This window comes from Eumetopias jubatus, unplaced genomic scaffold, assembly GCF_037043125.1.
Source record: "Eumetopias jubatus isolate StellerSeaLion01/CBP00866 unplaced genomic scaffold, mEumJub1_p1.0 scaffold_6, whole genome shotgun sequence".
NCBI classification, from domain to species: domain Eukaryota; kingdom Metazoa; phylum Chordata; class Mammalia; order Carnivora; family Otariidae; genus Eumetopias; species Eumetopias jubatus.
In genome coordinates this window covers 28,337,021-28,360,881 of record NW_028274812.1, presented here as the reverse complement: position 1 = coordinate 28,360,881, position 23,861 = coordinate 28,337,021, and the positions used below count along the sequence as shown (strand labels likewise).

The window sequence follows — 23,861 nt, the reverse complement described above, 5'->3', positions numbered from 1 at the left end:
CAGCCCAGGAAAGGAAGGGACCGTGGAAAGGTGCTCCCGGAATGTGGCTCTCTTCACCAGAGTACAGAGGGAGTTAAATTAAAATTGCACCCCGCAGCTTCAGCTGGTAATTTGGAAAGTTGTTTCTAAATCCTGTTGGCCTCAGGTGACCTTCTAAATATATGCGACCCAGGAGTTGCAGCTGTTACCCGCACACTACTTGCCTACAAGGCAGCCTTATCCTCAGAGCCTGCAACTGAGCTGCTCTCCAAGGCAGCGTCCAGGATCAGGAGGTGGCCACTGAAGGCATAGCTAACAGGGCGGTTAGGCAAACGTGCAACTGAACAGGGCAACTGGTGCACACCCACAAGACAGCCCTTGTAAAATCTATCTTATATCAGCCCTGTTCTGGGAACAGCCAAGGAGAGATTTCCCAGATTGATTGGGCTGGTTTTGTAGGAAAGGAGAACAGCATTTCCAGAATGTTAGGTTCCTCAAAGATGGCAAGTGCTGCCAGCGAATGTTCCATTTTTTAGTGGTGTGAAGCCCAGGGCCTGCCACGGAGTGATCTGGAATAAGGAGGCCCATCTCCCCGGCTCCTTTGCTATTGGGACTCACCACATGGAGGCGCTGGTGAGCTACCAAGCCAACAGGTGCGGTAAAAGGGTCTGGGGGCCTGTCTGGGAATCTGGTGAAAGGGACTGCCAGAAGCAGAGCTGGAATAATTAGCCTCAACAAGCCCCAAACGGACACTCAAGCTAATTTACTCAGCACAAGCACCATATTGGAGGAACTGGTTAGTCTCAGATCCTATGCCCTGGTCCCTAGAGTAGGGACTAGGAGTTAATTTGAGCTAAAGTGGCAGTGGCAGGAGTTATACACTGGCAGATACTGTTAGTTCCCTAGACAACGGACATGGTTTTCCTTCTTTGCTAACGAAAGCTGATTTTTGTTCGAGTTCAGGTGGCAATGTTTAGGGGTGGGGGATACTGACTGGTCTAAATCGGGGAAGTAAGTCTATTCTCCTTGCTAGTGATTGGCTTAGGCCTGAACACACGAGCAATTTATGCTACAAAGGAGAGGGCCTGACCCTTATCCTTTGCATGTTGAGTGTGAACTGATGTTTCGAGCTGCTATTTAAGGCAAGGAGAGAAAAACCAAGAGCATATAGAGAAGCCACCTCAGAATTCTGATACTGTTCAACCACTGAAAATACCCCGATTGATCCCCTGCCCCTCAGAAGTTGTTATGGCAGACGTTTCCTTATCATTTAAGCCACTTTTAGTTGGGAGTTTTGTAGCTAAAAGCATCCTTGATGGATGAGACTACCATAGATCAAAATCTAGAATCTGAGGTAAACATATTCCCTCATAAATTTCCCCTCAGAGTGGCCATGGCTGGAGCAGGCGTGAGGTCAGCAGCTCATATTCCGCTGGGACTCTGCAGCCTGTTACCTTTCCCTGAGAGACCACCAGATGGGACAGGAGCACTCAGACTCCAAAAAAGGAAGGGATTCTAAATAACAACCTTTTAAAATATCTTAGAAATAATGTTTCTCCTCCTCAATCTAAGTTTTTCTTTTCTGTGCACATGCAGACTTTTTTCAAGTACTAACTTGACTTTAAACAGCAACCATCCATTGAACAAACAGAAAACTGTTAAAAGATTAGGATTTCAATTTATTTTGTCCTTGACTTAGAGCAACTCCCTAATAAGAGTCCTTAGACTCTTAGGAATTGGTATAATGATCTTAAAGTTTTGACAGTTGCAATATAAAGTGTATACTAGTTCATGTAACTGTTCATTCCACATTTTAGAATGAAAATCCTGAGAGAAGGAGTAAAGAAATAGACATGATAAATGAAAAGCAACACTCTCTGTTCTATTCTTAGAAAAAAATTTAAAATATTCTACAACAGGGGTGCCTGGGTGGCTCAGTTGGTTGAGCCTCTGACTCTTGATTAAGGGTCAGGTCATGGTCTGGTGGGGGTGGGGGGGGTCGGGGTTGTGAGCTTAGCAGGGAATCTGCTTGGGATTCTCTCTCTCTCCCTTGCCCTCTGCCCCTCCCCCAAACTCCCATTCTGTGCCCGGGTGCTCTCTCTCTCTCAAAAATAAAATCTTAAAAAGAAACCCATTCTATGACAAAAAGAATCAATTTCTTCTTTAACATCAGATCTATACCCCTGCTATTTATGTTATTTAATTATAGTTATTACAGTTGCTTTAAACTAACACATTAGCAGAGTTATCTTATTTTTATTGCTTGTCCTCATTCTGATGGTATCACTTCTTTTTCAAACAGTAGAGACAAAGACAGTGGTAATGAACATGCTATGGATAGAACTAGAGTCTGCAAAGAAACTGACATAACATTCAAAATGGAAACTGATTTAAGAAAGCTTAAATTTTTGAACAAGGAGAATTTTTAGCACTGTGGGGACAATGCAAATGTAATTCTTCTTGATCGAAAGATGGTGAAAGTGGAAAATGGACAACTCACAGCCCAAATCCATAACCCTTCTTAATGCACTCTTTTACATCTTCATTATTTCTCAGCATAATATAAAAATTGTCTCTACAATTGTCAAAAAACATAAGAGAGTCAACACAAGGCTAACTTTACTCAACAAAGAACTTCCAGGCAACTAGCTGGAAATAGTACTCATTTTCCAAAAATCTCTGGCTTACTTTCTGTTCTTTTTCTGTCTTCTGGCTGTCCACTCATTCTCCTGGCCCTGCTAATTGCTAATTCCTTTAGGCCCATTCTGTTTCCAAGTGTCCTTGGATAACCTTGCTCTTTCCAATCAAGCCTTTGAAAATCTCCTCTCCCAGATAATGTTCATGTTTCCTCTTAGATTTTGTAGTTTCAATTGGATGATTACTTCTGCTTGTGAGAACATATAGGCATATACTTTAAAATAATGTAAATAAAACACTGTGTACTTTAAAACAATGTGAACAACATGTATATAGTTACATTAGTTATTCTTTTTTTTAAAGATTTTATTTATTTATTTGACAGAGAGAGACACAGCGAGAGAGGGAACACAAGCAGGGGGAATGTGAGAGGGAGAAGCAGGCTTCCCGCCGAGCAGGGAGCCCGATGCGGGGCTCGATCCCAGGACCCTGGGACCATGACCTGAGCCGAAGGCAGACGCTTAACCATCTGAGCCACCCAGGTACCCCTACATCAGTTATTCTTGATTTTGTCTCTAGACAACTCCACCTAGAGTTCTGCCATCATGCCGGCCATATATTGGGGGTTCCAAGGACCCCCCTTCTTGTGTTTGATTAATTTGCTAGAGTGGCTCATAGAATTTAGGAAAACATTTTACTTACAAGATGACTGGTTTATCATAAAATATGACTCAGGCAACAGCCAGATGGACGAGATGCATAGGGCAAGGTATGGGGGAAGGCCTAAGAGCTTCTGTGACCTCTCTAGGCCTGACATCCTTTCCAAATCTCCACTTGTTCACCGGGCTTCCAGGTGGGTGAACCCTGTCCTTTTTGGGTTTTTATGGGGGCTTCATGACGTAAGTATGATTGATTAAACCCACTGGCCACTAGAGTTGCATTCAACTTCTCCCCTCTCCCCTCCCCAGAGGTCAAGGGGTGGGACTGAAAGTTCTAACCCTCCTATCCCATAGTTAGCTCTCTAGGCAACCAGGCCTCATCCTTAGGTGGGTCCAAAAGTCACCTTATTAACCTAACAAAAAACCACTTTTATGGCTTTGGGCACTTAGGAAATTCTAAGGGCTTTAGGAAATCTGTGCCAGAAATGACCAAATATTTATTTTTTGCTATAAATCACAATATCACAGTGCCCTAATAAAATACCAACAACCTCCCAAATGATAGCTGCTATGTCATCTAAAGAGCCAAGCCGGGTTAAGTTCTGGGGTTTCAACATTAGGATTCAGTTCATATGTGGATTGCCATCATTTTATTACTATTGTTAAAATATAGTAAGCATTTATTACATGCCAGGCTCTGTGCAATATACCCCTACTTACAATATTTCATTTAATTTTTTTAAAAGACTTACTTATCTGAGAGAGAGAATGGGAGAGAGATAGAGAGCACGAGAGGGAAGAGGGTCAGAGGGAGAAGCAGACTCCCCGCTGAGCGGGGAGCACGATGTGGGACTCGATCCCAGGACTCCAGAATCACGACCCGAGCCGAAGGCAGTTGCTTAACCAACTGAGCCACCCAGGCGCCCTATTTCATTTAATTTTAACAACAACCTTTTGAGGTGGATATTATTATTATCATTATTATCCCATTCTACAGATGAGGACACTGCGACGTGGAGAACCCATGATGCCAAGTCCAGATATGGGGTTTGAACCGAAGACTATGGACTCAAAGACATTTTAAAAAAACTGACATTGATATTTTAAAAAATTGCAACCCCATGCCTCCAAATGTACTTCCTAATTCCCCTTTCTGCCATATTTTCCCCTTTAATATATTTCTATATTGCATTTATTTACTGCCTGAGTAGACAGCAGGAATTTTGCTTATTTTGCACACATCTGTTTCCCTAGTACCTGACACAGTGCCTGGGAGTGCCTGTCACAGAGTAAGTGCTCCATAAATATTTCTTGAGTTGTTAAGGATGATTGTTAAGGAAAATTACGAGTGTATTTTGGAAAATAATTACCAAAAGCCCCACAAAACTACTTTGCCACAAGAGTTCTCTCATTTCTGTGGTTGATCCTAGGAACTGGAATCAGGTCTTGCAATTTTTCTATTTTAAAAAATAGTAGGATTTATACATGCATTAAAACTGATAAAATCCAGAAGTGGAAAGGTATATCCAAATGACTGCTATAGGGAGAAATGAGAGCATTTAAGACCCCTCTGCAATCCAGGGCAGCACAGCCCCACTGATGTTATGCCAGCCCACAGAGCCAGGGGCTAATCTGAAATTGAGCAGCTGCTTAGATAACCAAATAGGGTCATGAAATGATAATTATAATCGTACTCGCTTAAGTCCTCTCCTTCTGATAGGCTTCCTAGAATTAAGATATGCATCTTTTAAGTCATATATTTTAAGTCTCAGTTCTCCAACACATAATTCATAGCACGAATTTACAAAACAGAGAAATCTTCTCATTTTAAGCACCATCTACGATAAAAATCCGAGTAAGTTCAGTTATGTTTTACTAAATGAGTGAAATTCATAACCCAACTTTAACAAATTTTATATTACAGGATGTATTTATGCCAAAATAAATACACAGTTAAGCTGTTTCTTCTTAACTAATGCAGATATTTGCTGAAATACATAAATGCTGGAAGGGAGTAAAGTCCTTCACTATTAATGCTCTTGTCTTAATAATTACACAATTTACCTTGTCATCAGGAAGCACATGCCAAATAGATATCGTCTTTTCCTCAACTTCATTGTTGATAGACAAATATGAAGGTTGATAGATTTTGGTTGGTTCTAATATTAATACCTTGAAAACATAAGGCAAAGAAACGAATATTAGTGACTGCAGATTTAAGCCATTTAGAGCTGTTAGAACAACACTGAACTGATGTGGGAGATTATCAGATGAGGCTCTGGGTCCACAGCTGCAGGAAAACCATTTTAACTCCGAATTGTTGCCTTCCCTATGAGTCCTTTGAGCATTTTAGGGTATTATACAATTATTTAAGTTCCAATAATATGTCACCTTTTTGCTAAAGAAATTAGAAATAATTTTTTGAAGTCCATATATTGGTTTGACTATCCCCAGGGAATCTACTCTAATGATATATTTTTAAGGTCTCTTATTTTATCTTGCTGTAAGTGCAAAATCTATTTCATTAAACATAAGTGTGTCCAAAAAAGGCAGAAATGTGGTAAAGCAAATAATTCTGTACATAGAAAAGATTCCACATATAGAGCATCACATACTATTTTTGGTTTTCTCCTGCCACACCTTATCATCAAGATGTGGTAGTATGGTTTTCATACCTATGTAAATGGATTGAGAAATGATTTCGGTTATTATTGAAAGACTTTTATATATAAGCCAAAGGAATGGACATAGCTGTATGAAATAATAAAAATGTTTTTGTACTCCTTCAAGATAAAACTGGGATCTCCAATAATGATATATTTAGCCTTGTTGAGAGATAAAGAGAGAAATAAAACTTACTCCTGTTTTGGAGATGTAGGAGGTGTATATAATAAGTGAGTTGAGAATCTCTCTCCAAGGATGTAGTATAGTATTACTGATATCTGATACTAGGCGCAAATAACATTAGGATACCACACATGCACTGATTTTAAAGGTGATGCAACTATTATCTTTTTACACAGATGTTTAAAAGCACCCACCTAGCTCAAATTTCCTCTGTAGTCTTAAGGAAAGGAAATACTAAACTATCAGAGAACCTAGAATAGTTCTTTCTACCCTACTGTTTAAAACTCAAGAAAATTGGCTTTTAGAAAGAATCTTATATTCAGCAAGTTGACCAAATAAAAGTGGAAGAAAACTCTTCAGAAGACTCCATCAGCAAGGGGTTATGGACTCACGATACACTGTAATCTAACATACAGTCTGAGTAAGAAGGCAAGTGGATTAGCCGTCTGACTCTTGGCCATCCGCTACAAACCCAGCGTACTGATTTTACGCTATATTTATCACAGAGGAAAATTTATTTAAATTAGGGTACAGAGAACTATGGCGAAAGGGGATTAAGAAAAAATTTTCTTGGGCGCCTGGGTGGCTCAGTCATTAAGAAAAAATTTTCTTTGCTTTTGATTATAAAAAACGTAAGGGTTTAATTCTCGGTCAGGCTCCAGTTATGAAAATAAGATAGAACAGACCACAAATAGAGCACAGTAAGAGCCCACTGGGGGACATATTCTGATTTAGGAACATACCAGGTGAATCAAGGTCCAAATTCCAATCAACAGAGAGTAAAGTGGTGCTGATTAATAATGGAAATAATTTTTCAATCAAAACTTGGCAGAACTGGTGCTTTCAAATCTGAGTATCCCAGGGTTGGTGAAATGAAAATGAATAATAGGGAATAAAAGGTGGGTTTTCCAAAATAGCATCCAAGTCACGGTACCGACAAATGAGAATATACCTTGTTCCCTAATGATGTGGGCACAGAATTTAACATTAGAAAAGCACAGCACCAGGTTATCTCCTCTCTTCTTAAATTATGTCTTTATTGTTGTCTCAAATATTTCCAACAGATAAAATCAGACCTATGTTTTCCTATGTCGAGATGGGAAATCAAAATTGGTTGTAATTATCATTGTCTAACCTTTGTTGAGCCCTTTGATCTGCCCTTGAAATGATAAAATGGGAGGAATTCGTAGCATGCATCACAGAGGTCACAGAAAGACTGAGAGAAGGGAAGGAAGGGGAGGCCATCTGACCAAACCAGCTAGATAGAACTCACTTGAAAGCATAAACATTCTTGCTCTTAGTTCCTAAACTTTTATACTGGTTAACATTAAAATTGACTGCTAAAAATTTTTTAAAAAAATGAAAGGCTAACATCTTGTATCTGAAGTGGGAAGGAAGGCAGTAAGACCTATAAACCATACAGGGTAGAAATTAAATACAGTTACATGTCTCAGCTCCTACAAGAGTCTGAAAAAGCATCACACTCTACTTCCTCTCACCTGACCTGGGGTGAGGGGCTGATGGTCTCCTAACTTTTCAACGTAGGAAGGAAAGAAAATACACAGAGATGAGAGGTGAGGAAAAAGAATCAACTGAACTAAACCCAAATAATAATAATAAAAAATGAAGGGACTATTTGAATCATTTTGCAAAGAAACTTTTGTCAGTTTTCTTTTACCCAGGGTCACTGTTATTTCTTAGAGGAATGAGAATGGATATGGTAGTGAAATAAATAGAAGCAATCAAATAAAATATTTTCTAATATAAGTCATCTTGGTTTTAGGCAGATCTACTTTAAAAGAAGGATAATGTTATCACCCCAATCAAGACCTACCATGGCCTTCGTTAAGTGTGAGCTAAAGATGCTACTCTGAGGATGCGATGAGTTAGTGACTGACATGGCATCACAGGTACTAGAAACCTGCCTTTCTCTATGCGGTGGAACATGGGGAGCAAATTCCAATGGTTGCAGGGAGCAGGCCCAGTGGGAAAGGAAGATGAGTGAGGCAGGAAGGATGGGACTGTACTCAATGTCCAGCATGGCAGCAGACAGTTGACTTAGTAGGTTGTTGCTTTTGGAAAAGGCAGTCCAATTGCCAGTCCCTTTAATTTCTCAATAGCTGATCTAGATTTTTTAAGTGAACTCTCCTTATTTTTCACTTGACTTTATAAACTTTATTTTTCAGTTGAAATATTCTACCTTTTCATCTATTTTGTCTATCTTTTCCTCTATCTTCTTTAACATAGTAATTATAGTACTTGAAGTTCTTATCTGGTAACTTCAATATGTGAATCACTTCTGGGCCTGCCTCTATTGGCTCTTTAAGCTCTTCGTTATTTGTCACTTTTTTTTTCTGCTTCTTAGAATGTCTAGTAATCTTTGACCGTGTCTGACACAGCGCAGAGGCTCTGAACCATATCTTTCCAGAGGTTTCCCCACCCCCACCCCCTTGCTAGCAGTCAAATTTTTAGTGCATCATCTTGATCCTATCAAGGCTTAGTTTTGTTAGGGTGGGTCTTTTAGTTTTGCCTTTACTCCTAGGGCATGGGCTTTCTATATCTCCTCTAAATGCTTGGGGTATTCACCAAGGTCTCATCATTCTGGTTAGACCCAAAGCCCAACACATTATCCCTGCATTGTTTAAGCTCTGGGATATCTGCTCAGCTCTCAACCTTCCAGAGAATGCTCTCTACCACTCCTGGTCCTGATCTTCTAAATAGCAAGGGGATTTACCTTGAAAAGGTTTACTTAAGCCACATGGGTTTCATCTAAAACCGACTTTTAGTCAAATACTGGGACCAGTAGGTGTGTTTATTTACCTTGTGCTTTCCCCTTGTTCACACTATGTAGGAGTTGCTCTAGGACTCAAGGGAAATACCCAGGCAGAATTCTGGGATGCATTCTTCAAGACTCCCCCTTCTCCAACACCCTGCTCCTCATATCGCAGCTGTCCTAGAGTCCCAAACACTCTTATTAGAGTCCCTGACTGCTCTGCCCAAAGAGAATGCCACACCCAGCTAGGGCTCCACTTCCTGGTGCTGCTGCCAGAAAAAGGCCTTAAGGGAAAAAAAGTAGGTGAAGGTGGGACTCACCTCAAGTACCTCCCTGCTCAAGGAGCACAACCCTGTGATAATGTCTACAAACAGTATTTTATATATTTGTTCAGATTTTATAGTTATTTATAGCAATACCAATACCATTTATAGCCAGAACTGATGATCTAACTCTTTTTATTTTTAAATGCTGGCAACAAATTCTTTTTGTTTTTTAAATCACCAAGTAGTCTTTTAAACACAAACTTAATCATATGCACCACCCCACACATAATAAGAGAAGTACTAATTAAAACGATCCCAATGTACCATTTTTTCATCTGTAAGTTTAGCAAAAGTACAAATATGATAAACATACTTTTTGGGAGAGACTTTAGGATAGCAGTCAGTCTCGTATGTTGCCAGCATGGATGTCAATTGATACAATCCCTACGGAGGCAACATGGCAATATCAATCAATTCTACTTCCGGGAGCTGATCCTACCGATATATGCGCACACGTGCAAAATGACATAGGTACAATGGCGTCTCATTTTAATTTGCATTTTTTGACTACCCAGTGAGGTTATCTTTTCATATGATTTGCCCATTTTCTTTTTCTTTTGCTTACCAATAAGTAATTGTTTTTTTTTCTTTTTGCCTATTAGGCAAATTGATAACTTTGCTGCATTAGTACTAAATATTTTCTCCCTGTCTAGCATTTGCCATGTTTATGACGTTCTTTATTGAACAAAAGTTAGGATTTTTAATGAATCAAATCGGTCAATATTTACATTTAGGGCTTACAGGTCCCTTTCTTGCTTAAGAAAGCCTCTCACAATGGAACACTACATCAAAAGATAATGATGTAATGTATGGTGATTAACATAACAATAAAAAATTTAAAAAAAGAGAAAAAAAAAAGAAAGCCTCTCACACCTGGAGTATATACCTATATTCTTCTAACTTCTCTCTTAATATCTGCTGGTTTTATTTTTTGACATTCATAGTATGACAGACAAATTCATATTAGCCTAATTCAAATTAGCGCAGAATAGCTAAGAGGAGTGGTTTCCTTTCATCGCCAATTTTCTACTCGATCAAGTCAACAGTCAACTCAATACAGACAGTTCTGTGCTGTCTTCTCTCACGGCATTTGCTACCATCAGAGACGCAGCTGCGGGCACGCTGCCAGCTCACTCTGAGACAAGCATTTTCCTAGGCTACACAGTATCTAGGCTAGAAAACAAAGTGTTTTTAGTTTGAAAGGCTTCTCAGCCGAAGATCCTGCTGAGCTGAAGGCTTCATCGAGAAGGAAGAGTAAAGAAAGCCTGCTAATGCCAGCAATGGATTTAATTAAATGAAACAGATGATCCTATAAACAGGAATTAGGGAACAAGATCTTATAAAAAGAACTGAGAGTTGTCACCACCTGAGTATGGAGGATTGGACTAGAGAGCTCACACAGGGAAATTTACGGCATCACCTGGACGTGGGAAGAGCGGAGCGCACACAGTGACTTGTCAGTGGTTCTTGAATTGGATGCTAAAGCGTATACTGCTTTGGGTGGTATTCTGAAAACGATCAGGATGGGAAAGGCACCAGCTGAGAAGATGAGCAATTTATTTTTAAAAGTGTGTGTGTGTCTACTATACATACATCTGTATCTGTATCTAGCCAACAGGAGCTATAAACCGGAACCTGTGAGTCATCATTTCTCATGATCTAAGACACGGTAAAAAGTGACTGGGAACTGGGGACACTCCATCTAACTCTGACCCATGTGGGTAATGAGCAGTGGAGATCGAATAACAATCCAGGTGCATAACAACACTTTTCACCACAATAATGGTGCCGACATTGATGACAATGTTAACCAAACTGTAGTAGGAATTAACAGCAACCTTGTGTCTGGTCTCAAGCGATGTGTTGAATAACTGAGGCTAAGCAAGAGACAATCTTTTCTTGGAAAGCACACTTTACAACTTATCGAAAAAAATCACCAAATGCCACGGCAAAAACATAAAAATGTATCTCACTTCCCTGATTTTGAGAAGTTATTTTAAAAAAGTAACACTAATCCTGTTAGAATCATGGTGCAAAAATGTTCTTTAAATAAAAGAAACAAACTAGAAATGCACCTAAAGTTAAGCTAAATTAAGAGTACTCACTGGAAACCTAACTACGGTAACATCGGTCTTTGTGGCCTCGACCAGGAAATCCATCCAGAAGTCCACGAGCTCTTGTTTGGCCACAGGCTGCTCGGTAGTCAGTTTCACAAAATGCTTATATATCAAAATTGTCTCTACAATCGACTTGAGGTACCTAAAAATGAAAAGACAGAAAACACCTAATGGGCAAATTTAAATAACCACATTAATATTTATGCATTCAGATTCCCCAAACATTATTCATTATTTGTTACATGTCATGTACTTTCATACACGTTATCTCATTCAAATCTTACAGAAATTCAATAAAGTGGGTTTTTTAAAAAAAGATTTATTTATTTGAGAGAGAGAGGGGGAGAGAGAGAGCATGAGTGGGAGGGGGAGAGAGAGAGCATGAGTGGGAGGGGTAGAGGGAGAAGGAGACAGAACCTCATGCAGACTGCACACTGAGTGCAGAGCTGGATGTCGGGCTCAGTCTCAGGACCCTGAGATCACAACCTGAGCTGAAACCGAGAGTCGACTGCTTAACTGACTGTGCCACCCAGGTGCCCCAATAAATTAGGCTGTTTTATCCCCATTTTAAAGATGAGTCAACTGAAGCATAGAGAGCTTAAATTGCTCAGACTGGATGATACATTTACTGACAACATGCCTTTTAAAATAATGCCTATTCTCTTCAAGGGAGTGGTTAATGCACTTGTTTTAAAATATGCTTCCTTGAGAAAGCTTTTCTTAATAGATCCTTCATAAGAGATCATTATTTTGCTTCGAAGCAACTTAGCTTATATATTATACAAATATCCTCCAACCTAACAAGACAGATGGTGCCTCAAAGGAAAAAGCTAGGAAAAAATGAGAAGCAAGATAATTATGAGATAATGGGTAGGCAAGCACTTGTGAACTATGAACATGGAAATTAACAGTAAGTGAATGGAAACTTAAGGCATGGCTTTGCAGTTGTCATTACTATTGCATAAAATAATGTTTTCTCTGTTGTCAACAGAAGCTGAGACACCTCAAACCAGAACTCTTTGGACCTGTGCTTCAGTCCCCTTCTGTACCATCACAATGATCATTGTAAAGAAATGACATATTAGGCTGCCTGTAACACGTGCATTGATTGGTTCATTTATTTCATTCCTTGCCGAATACCTACTGTAGACATCCCACTGAGAGCACAGCTTTGTCCCTATGTAGCACACAGTGCTGATGAGACAGAAATGTAAAAGGTACAAATCACAGCGACCTACATCTCAATGGGGCTACAACTACGCAGAGGTATGACTAACAAAAGTCAGTCACTCTCAATAGAAACATGATTTAAAAATGACAGAAACACGAAAGCAGATTTCATGAGATGAACTAATCACACATGCGCTTCTATCTGGATGCAGCAAAGGGTTTTAGGTCGGGGTCTGGTTTGTGGGCAGACGTGATTTAGGAGTGTCCCCAAGTGGAGAAGCGTGCCAGAAGAGGCATGTGCAGCATGTGCTGAGACACGAGCGTTGCTGGCCAGTTCCGTGTGACTAGAAGCCACGTAACTGGGCGTGTGTGACATGATCTGAGGCTGGAGTGCCTAAAGACAAACATTGTTCACCAAGCCAAGCAGGTGGACTTTGTCCCCTACGCTGTGAAGAGCCATTAAGCTCCACTGATGTAAGGATTTCGGTGGCGGGGAAGGGTTGGCTATGAATTTTAGAAATTTTAGAAAGATCACTATGGGTGTGACATTGGGGAGGGTTTGCTAATGAGAAGACCTGAATGTTATGAAAGCCTTTGGGGAGCCTTGGGGATCTACCGTGGGAAGCATCTCCTCAAGTGGTTCCTCTGATGAAAACAAGTCAGTGGCCCAGGCTCTGAGCCAATTTGAGCCTTTCTTGGTATCATGGTAAATCTTCTAAAGCCTTTACAGCTAGTAATCATTACCTGTGATGCATAATAAAATCAGCATTGTTTTCCAAAATAGTCCTAAATGCACTCCTAAATGCTTTCATCTCTTCAATTACCACATACATAAAGGTGAGACTTGGGGGCACTCCAAAAACAATTTGAAATTAGAAAAACGCACACATATAAGAAACATTCAAAGGTATGAATAAGCCATAAGCATAAAGAAGTGAAAATCAAGCATGAGAATCCCCAAACTGAGACTGGATCATAAAGAGAACAAACGGTGTATGTTTGGGGCAGAAACGTGGGAGGCTGACATGGAAATCTGTCAATCTACCAATTCGATGTGCAGGTGTCAGATTTGGCTTCCTATGGGCACCACTGGCCAACTTGGGCTAGCAGGTTGGTCAGTGTCATGAAAAGGCTAAGCCAAAGGCAAGCGGACATCACTTTCCCTCCAAAGTCATCAGAACCTATATTCAACACATTTTATTTATGAATATCAGTTTTTTCTCTAAATTCTGCATTTCATTCTGTAAGCAAATAAAATCATCTAATCGTCAGTTCAACAAATATAACAATTTGGAAAAAAGTGATAAGAGTTGTTTATGAAAAGTACTTGTTCAAACACAAAAGACTTTACTATTACCATGCCGGTGTCTTCAGTTTAAAAAGCTTTTCAGATGCTTGGATGACTCTCATGTGGTCATTGGCCAGAACACTGGCACCCAGAAAAAATCCAACTTCCCAGTAGCTCTGGAGCTTTTCTAAGTTTCCCTTTTTACCAAGGAGGCTACTCAGCTTCACTCCTAGAAGATCATCAGGAAGTAAAGTGTTACAAACACACAGCACCCAGGCAGAGCAGACTTTTTATTAAAAAACAAAATTGAGTTTTCATTCCTCCTTTCAGATTCAAATAGCTTTAAGTTTCAATTGTAAAAGGGGCTTACATTCATTGTGGAAAAAAAAAAGTCCCTTTAATTTGAAGATCCAAAGATAACTGCCACTGTCACTTTGATGTATATCATTCCAGAATTTTAATGTATGCTTGCACTGCATATGCATAAATCCAAAGGTGGATAATATCTTGTTATGTAACCACCTTGCTTCCCTTATAATATCATGGATTCTTTAGTTACTTGAAAGGGAAATATGCTACGCTATCAGTTGCAGTATAAAAGTATACAGTATATATATTTTGCAAGAGTAAAATGCTACAATAATTAATGATAATTTTATATGCAAAAACAATTTTATACTTATAAAGTTAAAGAAATAAGGGAACTGACAGACAACACTGTCTAGATTACTGTTGCTTTGTAACAAGACTTGAAAGTTAGGTAATGTAAATCCTCCAACTTCTTCTTCAACATTGTTTTGATTCTTCCTGGTGTTTTTCATTTCATTATAAATTTTTGTCTCTACACTGCCTGGTGTTATTTTTGCATTTGTAATCCTTTGTTTGGTTAAAGAGAATATGTCCTTGTAGAATTGTTAAGTGTCACTAGCATTCACAACAGTAAAGTATCAGGAAAATTATCTGAGATTTGAGAACAAGGTAAAAAGGTAGAACATGTCATCTCAGTATTTCACAAGGGCATCAGGCCACACTTGAGGATAGTCTAGGGAAAGTGTAGCAAGTTCATCTCACTGTTTACTATTCATTAAAGATCTCAGACTCAGAGAAGTTTACTTGTTAACTTGCATGTTTTTGTAGTAGAGATGCAAATAATTTTTGTCTAGTAAAACAGATAGTCCCTAAGATTTATGACCTATTGGGACTGAACTAGGTTTTTTTTTTTCAATCAAACTCAGAAATGTCATCCTAACATTTCTTTGTTAAATTATCTGTGTATACCCTAGCTTCTAAAATGCACTTTGAACTAGACATATCCTCTTACTGTTTTCCATATTAATGGAGTTAAGTAAAATTTTTTTAAAAAGATTTATGTTATTTATTTTTTAGAGAGAGAGAGAGAGAGAGAATCCCAAGCAGACTCCCAGCTAAGTGTGGAGCTCAACACAGGGCTCAATCTCACAACCCTGAGATCACGACCTGAGCTGAAATAAAGAGTCAGACACTCAACTGACTGAGCCACCCAGGTGCCCCTAAAAATCTTTTCCAAGTATTCTGTTTTATATTTCCTGAGAATTATGAGTTTTTTGGGAAAATTATACTTTAACGAAACAAAATAATCTTTAAAAATTTTGTGCTACTTTTTATGCCATAACACTTAAGCCCTGAGTATTTCAAGAAAAAGTCCCCATTTGGGAACCCTTCACATTTTGTCGTAAGTTAGAAAGAGAATGGCTTTGCTCCCTGATAATTTCATAAGATGAAAAAATTATACCCAGGCATGCAACAACGTCCATGATCTCCTATCTGAGTATAATAAAAAATTCAACGAATACAAAGGAAAGAAGAAAGTGCAGAGAGAAAAGGAGATACTAAAAATGGGTGTTTCTACTAACTTCATTTGAAAAGGAGCTCTTTTTATTGTGTCATGCTTGCAGAACAATGAACCCAGGATTGATCTAGCAGCAAATCATGTCAAACATTTAAACAGGGACTATGAAAATGTGTAATTGTAAAATTACAATAACAGTTTTAAAATAAAATTTCAGGTTTATTCTTGTATGCCAGAAGTTCATATTATGAGGGTGACATTTAGCTTTGACCTTGGCATGAATGTGTCACGTGTTTGTGTTGTTTGACTTATTTTTATAGCCACTGTGATTCCTATTAGCTGGACATTAGATCTTAAAATTTGGGCTAAACATTTTTGGCGAGACTGTTTTACAGGAGATGCTGCTTGCTCCATGCTCATCGCATGAAGAGGCACCATTGGGCCATCTCACTATTAGGGTTGCTGGTTGGATCACTGAGAGCCAGATCGCTGGAGGGCATATATAGAATGGATTGTATAGGCACATTTGTCCTTTGCGACTAACAAGCAATCTGTGAGGGAGCTTTGGTATCAGGTAAATATGGTTGAATGAAATTTAAAAAAATAAACATTTTCATTTAATGATTTAACTTTTAATTGATGATCCTTGCTGGAATCACTATTTTAACATCACTATCATTGTCATTCTTACCATTCTCTCTACTTCGTTAACTAGAATTCTTTTGAAGAGTACATTTTCTTTCGGAATAATGCATTTAGTATGTAGCATACTTTAAGAAGAGCTTCTATCTCATCAACTAGATGAGCTATAATATCTCTTAAAAAAGAAGGGAAGGTACCTAATTTCTTCCCTATAATTTCCAAGTATCTGAGAAATTGGTCACCTCCATACAGGACAAATGAATTTTTCTGTGGTTGGTGATGGATTTTGTTTTTGTTTTGATTTCCTTTTTAGAATTATCTTTATAGAATCATGGACTTTCATATTCAGTAATACAGATTTCATTTTTATTGCTCCCTGAAAATGAGATTCAAATAGTGGTTTGTCTCAATTCCAAGCACAATGTTCTTTTATTGCATCAAGATTATTGTTGGGGACCCAAACCTATAATTCTGACTCTCTCCCATAAAATGTTTCATAGTTGAAAAAGTCTGCAGAAGATGGGAAAATCATCTGTTATTTGGCTAACATCTGAATATTAATTTTAAGTCTTGTGAAGCTGAAAATAGGAAGAACATGTAAGATGTGGCTCTGTGTTTTCAAATCCTAGTTCTAAATAGTCTAAACATCAATGCTTATTCAAAAACTGGGAAAGTGAAACACAGATCATGAAACAGTTAGTCTTAACCTCAGACACACACACTACTAGAATTGAGAGCCTTTGGGCAGTAGGTGAGGAGAATTAAGAATCGGGTCTTACCTTAGAAATCTTAAACTTAAAATGATATGTTTATGGTTATGTTTTGGTATCTTAATTTTTAATTGCTTACCTTTTATAAATAAATCAAAATTTCAAATGCACCTGAAGAAGGGATTTTATTTAAAAAAAAAAAAGTCTGATTACTAAAGGGAGCTCAGTAATTCAGGGTAATTTGTACATTTGCAGGGGGCCAAGAGAATGAATAGAAGAAGATATAAATTACTGAGAAATTTGATTAGAGCATTTAAAAATGCTTTTTAAAAGTATATCTTTAAAATATGCAAAATGTGTTATTTATTAATCTTATTTTTATTACATACTATTAATATTATATTAGACAATTTAATCTGTTTTTCCTTGAAAATCCTTTTAATTCTATTTTACCATAAAAAAATTAACTTTAGGTCAGCCTATGATGATGAGTATAATTTATTATTGAGTAGAATCTAAAGTAGTGAGTTTTAATTGCATTTTAGTTATAAAGGACATACAGTTTGGAGTGTATGTCACAGTATTTTAGAAACCTAAAATTTGAATTAAAAATTCATTGTCAAGTCACATTTTAAGTCTGTGTATGTTTTAGGGGCGCCTGGGTGGGTCAGTCGTTAAGCCTCTCCCTTCGGTTCAGGTCATGACCCCTGGGTCCTGGGATCGAGCCCCACATCAGGCTCCCTGCTCCATGGGAAGCCTGCTTCTCCCTCTCCCACTCCCCCTGCTTGTGTTCCCTCTCTCGCTGTCTCTTTCTCTGTCAAAAAACAAACAAACAAACAAAAAAAGTCTGTGTATGTTTTGCACTTTCCAAAATTTAAAATTCAACTTCATATGTTTCCAATTGCTTGCTTAACATATATTATGAATGAGTTCTTCTTGGAAAAAAAATTAAGTTATGTTTTCTTTACAAAGTTATATTAATCAGTTCCTCAAACCTCAGAGTGCTGACCATTCTTCTTTTCCCTCAGCTTTATTATAATATACATCTGACATTGTATAAGTTTAAGGTGTAAAACGTGTTTCTTTGATCCGCTTACATATTGCAAAATGGTTACCACCAGGTGTTAGCTAACACTTCCATCACATCACATAATCATCATTTCTTTTTTGCAATGAGATGTACTCTCTTAGCAGAGTGCTGATCATTTTCACTTATATTTAACTTAAAAGTGAGAATTTAGAGTAGGTACATTTTCAAGCCACTGTGCTACTGCTCTATCAACACATGCAAATCAGTGTCAATTCCTGTAATGATCTGGAGGCCTTAATAAAACTTCACCTTAAGTTCAAGAACATAGCAGTACAAATTATTTTTAGATCACTAGTACTTAAAGAGTTTTGGCTAGTGTAGAGTTTGAAATCAACCTTAGATACAAAATTTTTTATAATCACAATTCCTGAGTACAAATTGCCATGTATTTTCTCTGATTTCATTTACCAACTGAAAAAAAATTATTTCAAATAAAGCTTTGTGCATTGAATACCAGTGCAATCCAGCAGCAAGTATTTTATCATTCTTTTAGTCTGGGCCCTTTCAAAAATTATTTAGATTTATTTTTGGTCATTTGAGACACAGAGATACAGAGAGAGAGAGAGAGCATGAGCAGGGGGAGAGGCAGAGGGAGAAGCAGGCTCCCCACTGAGCCAGGAGCCCGGTGTGGGGCTCGATCTCAGGACCCTGAGATCATGACCTGAACTGAAGGCAGACGCTTAACGACTGAGCCACCCAGGCGCCCTTCAAAAATTATTTAATACTCAAACTTTGTTGTCAAGGATTTCCCAGAACATTATACATGGCTATTTTATAAGCCCCTCCCAAATGATGTAAAAAAAAAAAAAGTCTAGGACTCATTTTTCTTCAAGGAAAATTAAACAGAAACAGTCTCCAGTTAAAAATCTTAAAGGAAAAGGTTCTTCTACAATTTATAGATTCACTAAGATGAATTTTTTTTCCTCTATGAAAAATATGGCATAATATTTCTAGGTCTGTAGTAATGACTTCTACAAGAGTTGGAAAGATTCCCTGAAAGAGAATGGTTAGAAACTGAGAGAGCAAAATCTCACTACCATAGACAGTTTTCCAGTATGCAAAACTTTAAAAAATATTATTAAAGCCAGAAGCAAAAAAAAAAAAAAAAAATCACACAAAATTTATTCACTAAGATGTGGTAAATCTTCACATTCCAAAGGAGGGTGAGCAGATGAGACAATGTCCACAGGTAAAAGGAACAAAAGCACATTCTATAATGGCTACAATTCAGAGATGGTCTCTAAGGAGACTAGTCACTGCCAAGACTGCCATCTTCTTGATCTGCTGTTCTTGGGGGGCTTTGGGAGGCTTCACCTCCAATACCACTGAAATCGCAGAGCTTGAAGGTGTGTAAGAGAATAAGAAATAGAAAATATCAGAGTCTTTTCTCCATCTTCTACTTCTTTTACTTCTTTTTTTTTTAAGATTTTTAATTTATTTATTTGACAGAGAGAGAGATACAGTGAGAGAGGGAACACAAGCAGGGGGAGTGGGAGAGGGAGAAGCAGGCTTCCCGCGGAGCAGGGAGCCCGATGCGGGGCTCGATCCCAGGACCCTGGGACCACGACCCAAGCCGAAGGCAGACACTTAACGACTGAGCCACCCAGATGCCCCCTTCTTCTTCTTCTTCTCCTTTTTCTCTCCACCTCCTCCTCTAAATCTAAAATAGGAAATGTTCCTGATGTTCCAAACACTACCCTATTTGGGAGTTGGGGCTGAAAGCAGAGCCCATATTTTCAATATTAATTTGTGCTGGAACAATAAATATTAATGAGGGTGTTTTTAGAAACAGGCAAAATACACTAAAAACCAAATGACATCCCAATATCAGGATTCTGTACAATAGTATGAAACGCTAAACAAGGAGATACAGTAATAGAAAATCTATAGAAATAGTAACAAAAAGCAAAGGTTCTATCTGTCAATGATTCTTTTTCTTTGTACCAAGTTGGGTCCAGTTTCTTGATTTCCATGTAAAATATCAAGCTGTAATTACCAACTTTCCGGAGCTCAAAGGAAGATTCAAACTGATGCCCAGCCGCCAGGAGAAGGACCGCGTAATTAATTCCTGACTGTAGTGATGGCTCAGATTCAAATGCCTTTTTGAACCTATTAAAAAAAACAAATGTACAAGTTTACTTCCTCAATCATGAAACTCTGGGTGTGCAATAGCTTCTGTTTGCATAACTCCAAAGCCTGAGCAAGCAAAAATATTCCACTGGCCTTCACCCCAGAATGTAGTGTGCTGTGCTATTAGAATTTAATGCTTAAGTAACTGCCTCTCCTTGCCCTCGGCCCCACTGCAGTCCCCTGCTTAGCTTACCTGTATCATAGTAGCCTCTGTCTTTTAAAAAAAATCCTCTTTTCAACAATCTACCAGAAATGTAACAGAGTGTGTGTGTGTGTGTGTGTGTACATGTGTAAGCAGTGGTAATTAAAAAACAAGAACCCTGTAACTATTTTTAAAAGTGGTTTTTAAAAAGCCTTAAAAACACACAAAGCAATGAAGGTACCATCTAGGTAACACAGTGAGACAATGAGTTTCATAAGTGTGATGCGGAAATGAAATAAAGAATGCCAATCGCACTAAGAAACTAAGAAAAACAGAGACTGTGCCTATGCATACTAATTTTGGCTCAAAGAGAATAAGAACCCTTTTCTGAATATGCAGGAAACTAAATATCAACCTTTGAAAAACACTTGGACATCTGAAAAGACTTCAGTGTTTGCACATCCACTGTATTTTCAAGGTAATACTTCTTAGATTCTGTCCAAGGATTTCCTCACATACATCATTTAACAGGCAACAATATTCAATATTATTACATTTGGGATCACTAAGAAAAAAAAAATAAACACCCTGGTGACCATTAGTAATTGCTTGAGACAAACATGAAAAATGAAGTCTTTATTTTAAAAAGTCAGATTAAGGAAAATTTAAGGAGTACATACTGAATGAATGACCATTTGATGATACAAAAAAAAAAGGTTATATGGAAAAAAATACATTACAAGTCCAAGATAAAGGCATTCCCACTTAAGTCATTAACTGTTAAAATAAAAGATAGGAATAGCAAAAGTGGTGGCAGGCATACCAGTGTGCATTACAGTATACTCTTGGCTTTTATACATGCTTGAAATTTTCCATAACTTAAAATGATAAGTTAAACTTCAAAAGGAAAGAAAAAGTACATTTTTCTGGATATTAAGGATCCTAATTTTTATTAATGCACAATAGTCACTTCTAATGCACGATAGTCAAGTTTGTTTTTTTTTTAAGATTTATGTATTTGAGAGAGAGAGAGCATGTGCGCATGTGTGAGTGGGGAGAGGGGCAGAGGGAGAGAATCTCAAGCAGACTCTGCTGAGCACAGAGCCTGACGCAGCGCTTGATCCCACTACCCATGAGATCATGACATGAGTCAAAACCAAGAGTCAAACGCTTAACCCACTGAGCCAGCCAGGCACCCCGGGTCTTACTTTTTAAATAGAACAAGTATCTCTGAATGGAAACAAAAATCAAGTAAGTATTAATCTTAACTAGTTGGCTCAAATAATTATGGAGATGGAGGAAGAATAGAAAATTTCCAAGTGCATCACTGTTGATGATCAAAAAGCATTTTTACCTCTCCAGAAGAATAGGTGTTTCCCAATTCTAAGATGGAAAAAACATGCTCCCAGACTGCTGATACTTAAAACTAGTCATATAAAGGAAAGACATGATTTTTAAATCTTAGACTCATGTAAGTCTCAAAGGTTTTTGTGTTTGTTCAGATGCAAGTAGAAGGTCCCACTAAAAAGAGTATAGAAGAAGAAAGAAGTTGTATGCTTTCTTTTCTACCAATTCATATCAAGATATGCAATATTTTCGGGCGCCTGGGTGGCTCAGTTGGTTAAGCGACTGCCTTCGGCTCAGGTCATGATCCTGGAGTCCCAGGATCGAGTCCCACATCGGGCTCCCTGCTCAGCAGGGAGTCTGCTTCTCCCTCTGGCCCTCTTCCCTCTCGTGCTCTCTCTCTCTCATTCTCTTTCTCAAATAAGTAAATAAAATCTTAAAAAAAAAAAGATATGCAATATTTTCAACAAATAAATTCTCTCATTTCTCCTGAAACCAAAGAACAAGGAATTTCTCTTAAAGATATTAAAGGAAAAATGCAAAAACCAGGACATGCCCAAATTAATCAATAAAAATTGACTAAGGACTTCCTATGTGCCAAAACCAACCAAAATGAAAAGTTTGGCTTACATCTGTTTTTATGTTCCCATAAACAATACATATTTTTATGTTTTTAACCAAAATATGAATGCCAATAAAATTATTAATTTATATATTTCTAGTATTCATAGCACTCCATGACAATGACTTCAGTATTGAGGAGAAAGTCTTAACATCTTCTGGATTCTCCTGGCGATTAAGATAACATGTAGGTGTGTTACAAGAGAAATAAAATCCTGTCATATATTATTAATATACCACTCATAGGAATTAAGAATTCTCACACACCATCAACATAAATTAGTACAGTATTTCTTGGTTGAAATTTGCCAATAGATGTCAAAATTGTAAAATTTAAAAAAATTATGCATATCTGTTGACATGACAATTACACATCTATGAATTATACTAAGAAAAAGCTCAAATATGTAATCAAAAATTCAGTTACAAGGATATTTGTTATAAGTTGAAAAAAGTACTCTAAATTTCCAACAATATTATAAAGTGTGATAGGGAATAAAATGTATTCCAAATGTTTGAAAGCTATATAACCATATAATAGATGGTTTAGATTTAGATAGATTCTAGAAGAATATTCAATGCCGGGGGGGGGGAAACTTTAGCTTCAAAGTAGATGTAGTAGTCTATTTAGAAGCCATCACTTCTGCTATAACAACTATGGGCGGAAGGATACATAATCGAAAACATATTTTTATAGACACTGGAGATCGATGGAAGCAACAATTAAAAACATCATTGAAATAAAGCTTCAGAGAGGGAAGTCCCCTTCCAAGCTGAGCTGAATTGCTTTGTCTTCTATAGGGGCATTTGCTCATTCTGACCACAATATGAGGGTTGGGCTTGGCATAGACAGAGAAACTTCCTCTCTGAAACTACCAGGGAAAAGAGAAACTAGTGGATTTCCTGATAGTTGCATGGGTTGGCAAGATGGAATGAAACCTGGAGGAGCCTCAAACATGTAGCCAGTTTTCTCCACAGGACAGTTGCTGAATACTGGGTTGTACAGGAGGCTGGGAGATGAGTTAGGGCTGGGATGGCAAAGTGAAATCTCCTCAAGTCTGGCAGGACTTAGTGAGCGGAGCCTGCAACAAATATATGACAATCTCCTCCTTAAAAAAATTACCCAATTTTAGAGCTGTATGATGTGAAAGAACAAAGAGTTAAACTCAAAACTGCAAAAGGCAGATATGAAATTGCCCACAGTACTTAAGGATAAGTAGATAGAGACCTGCTTGGCTCTTAATCAAAAGCTGAGACAAAATCAAGATAGACTGGGTCAACTAAAACTGAAACCCAGACCAACTCAACTCAATAGCATTTTTCTATAAAGACTTATTTATTTATTTGAGGGGGGGAGAGGGGCAGAGGGTAAAGGAGAAAGAATCTTTTTTTTTTTAAAGATTTTATTTATTCATTTGAGAGAGAGAGAGAAACAGAGAGAGCACACAAGCAGGGGGAGAGGCAGAGGGAGAGGGAGAAGCAGACTCCCTGCTGAGCCAGCTGGGAGCCGGATGTGGGGCTCCAGCCCAGTACCCGGAGATCATGACCTGAGTTGAAG

General features: G+C 38.1%; 1 protein-coding gene across 1 annotated transcript in view; it reads right to left on the bottom strand.

Moving 5' to 3' along the window:
* The window catches only part of MAP3K5 (mitogen-activated protein kinase kinase kinase 5), a 193,940-nt gene that overhangs the window by 74,069 nt on the left and 96,010 nt on the right, over positions 1-23,861 (bottom strand). Inside the window, exons 8-11 of the mRNA XM_028121389.2 lie at positions 20,063-20,175; positions 13,866-14,025; positions 11,327-11,480; positions 5,340-5,447 (exon numbers count right to left, since the gene is read on the bottom strand). Coding sequence (XP_027977190.1) covers positions 5,340-5,447; positions 11,327-11,480; positions 13,866-14,025; positions 20,063-20,175 — 535 coding nt within the window. The remainder of the gene's footprint in view (positions 1-5,339; positions 5,448-11,326; positions 11,481-13,865; positions 14,026-20,062; positions 20,176-23,861) is intronic.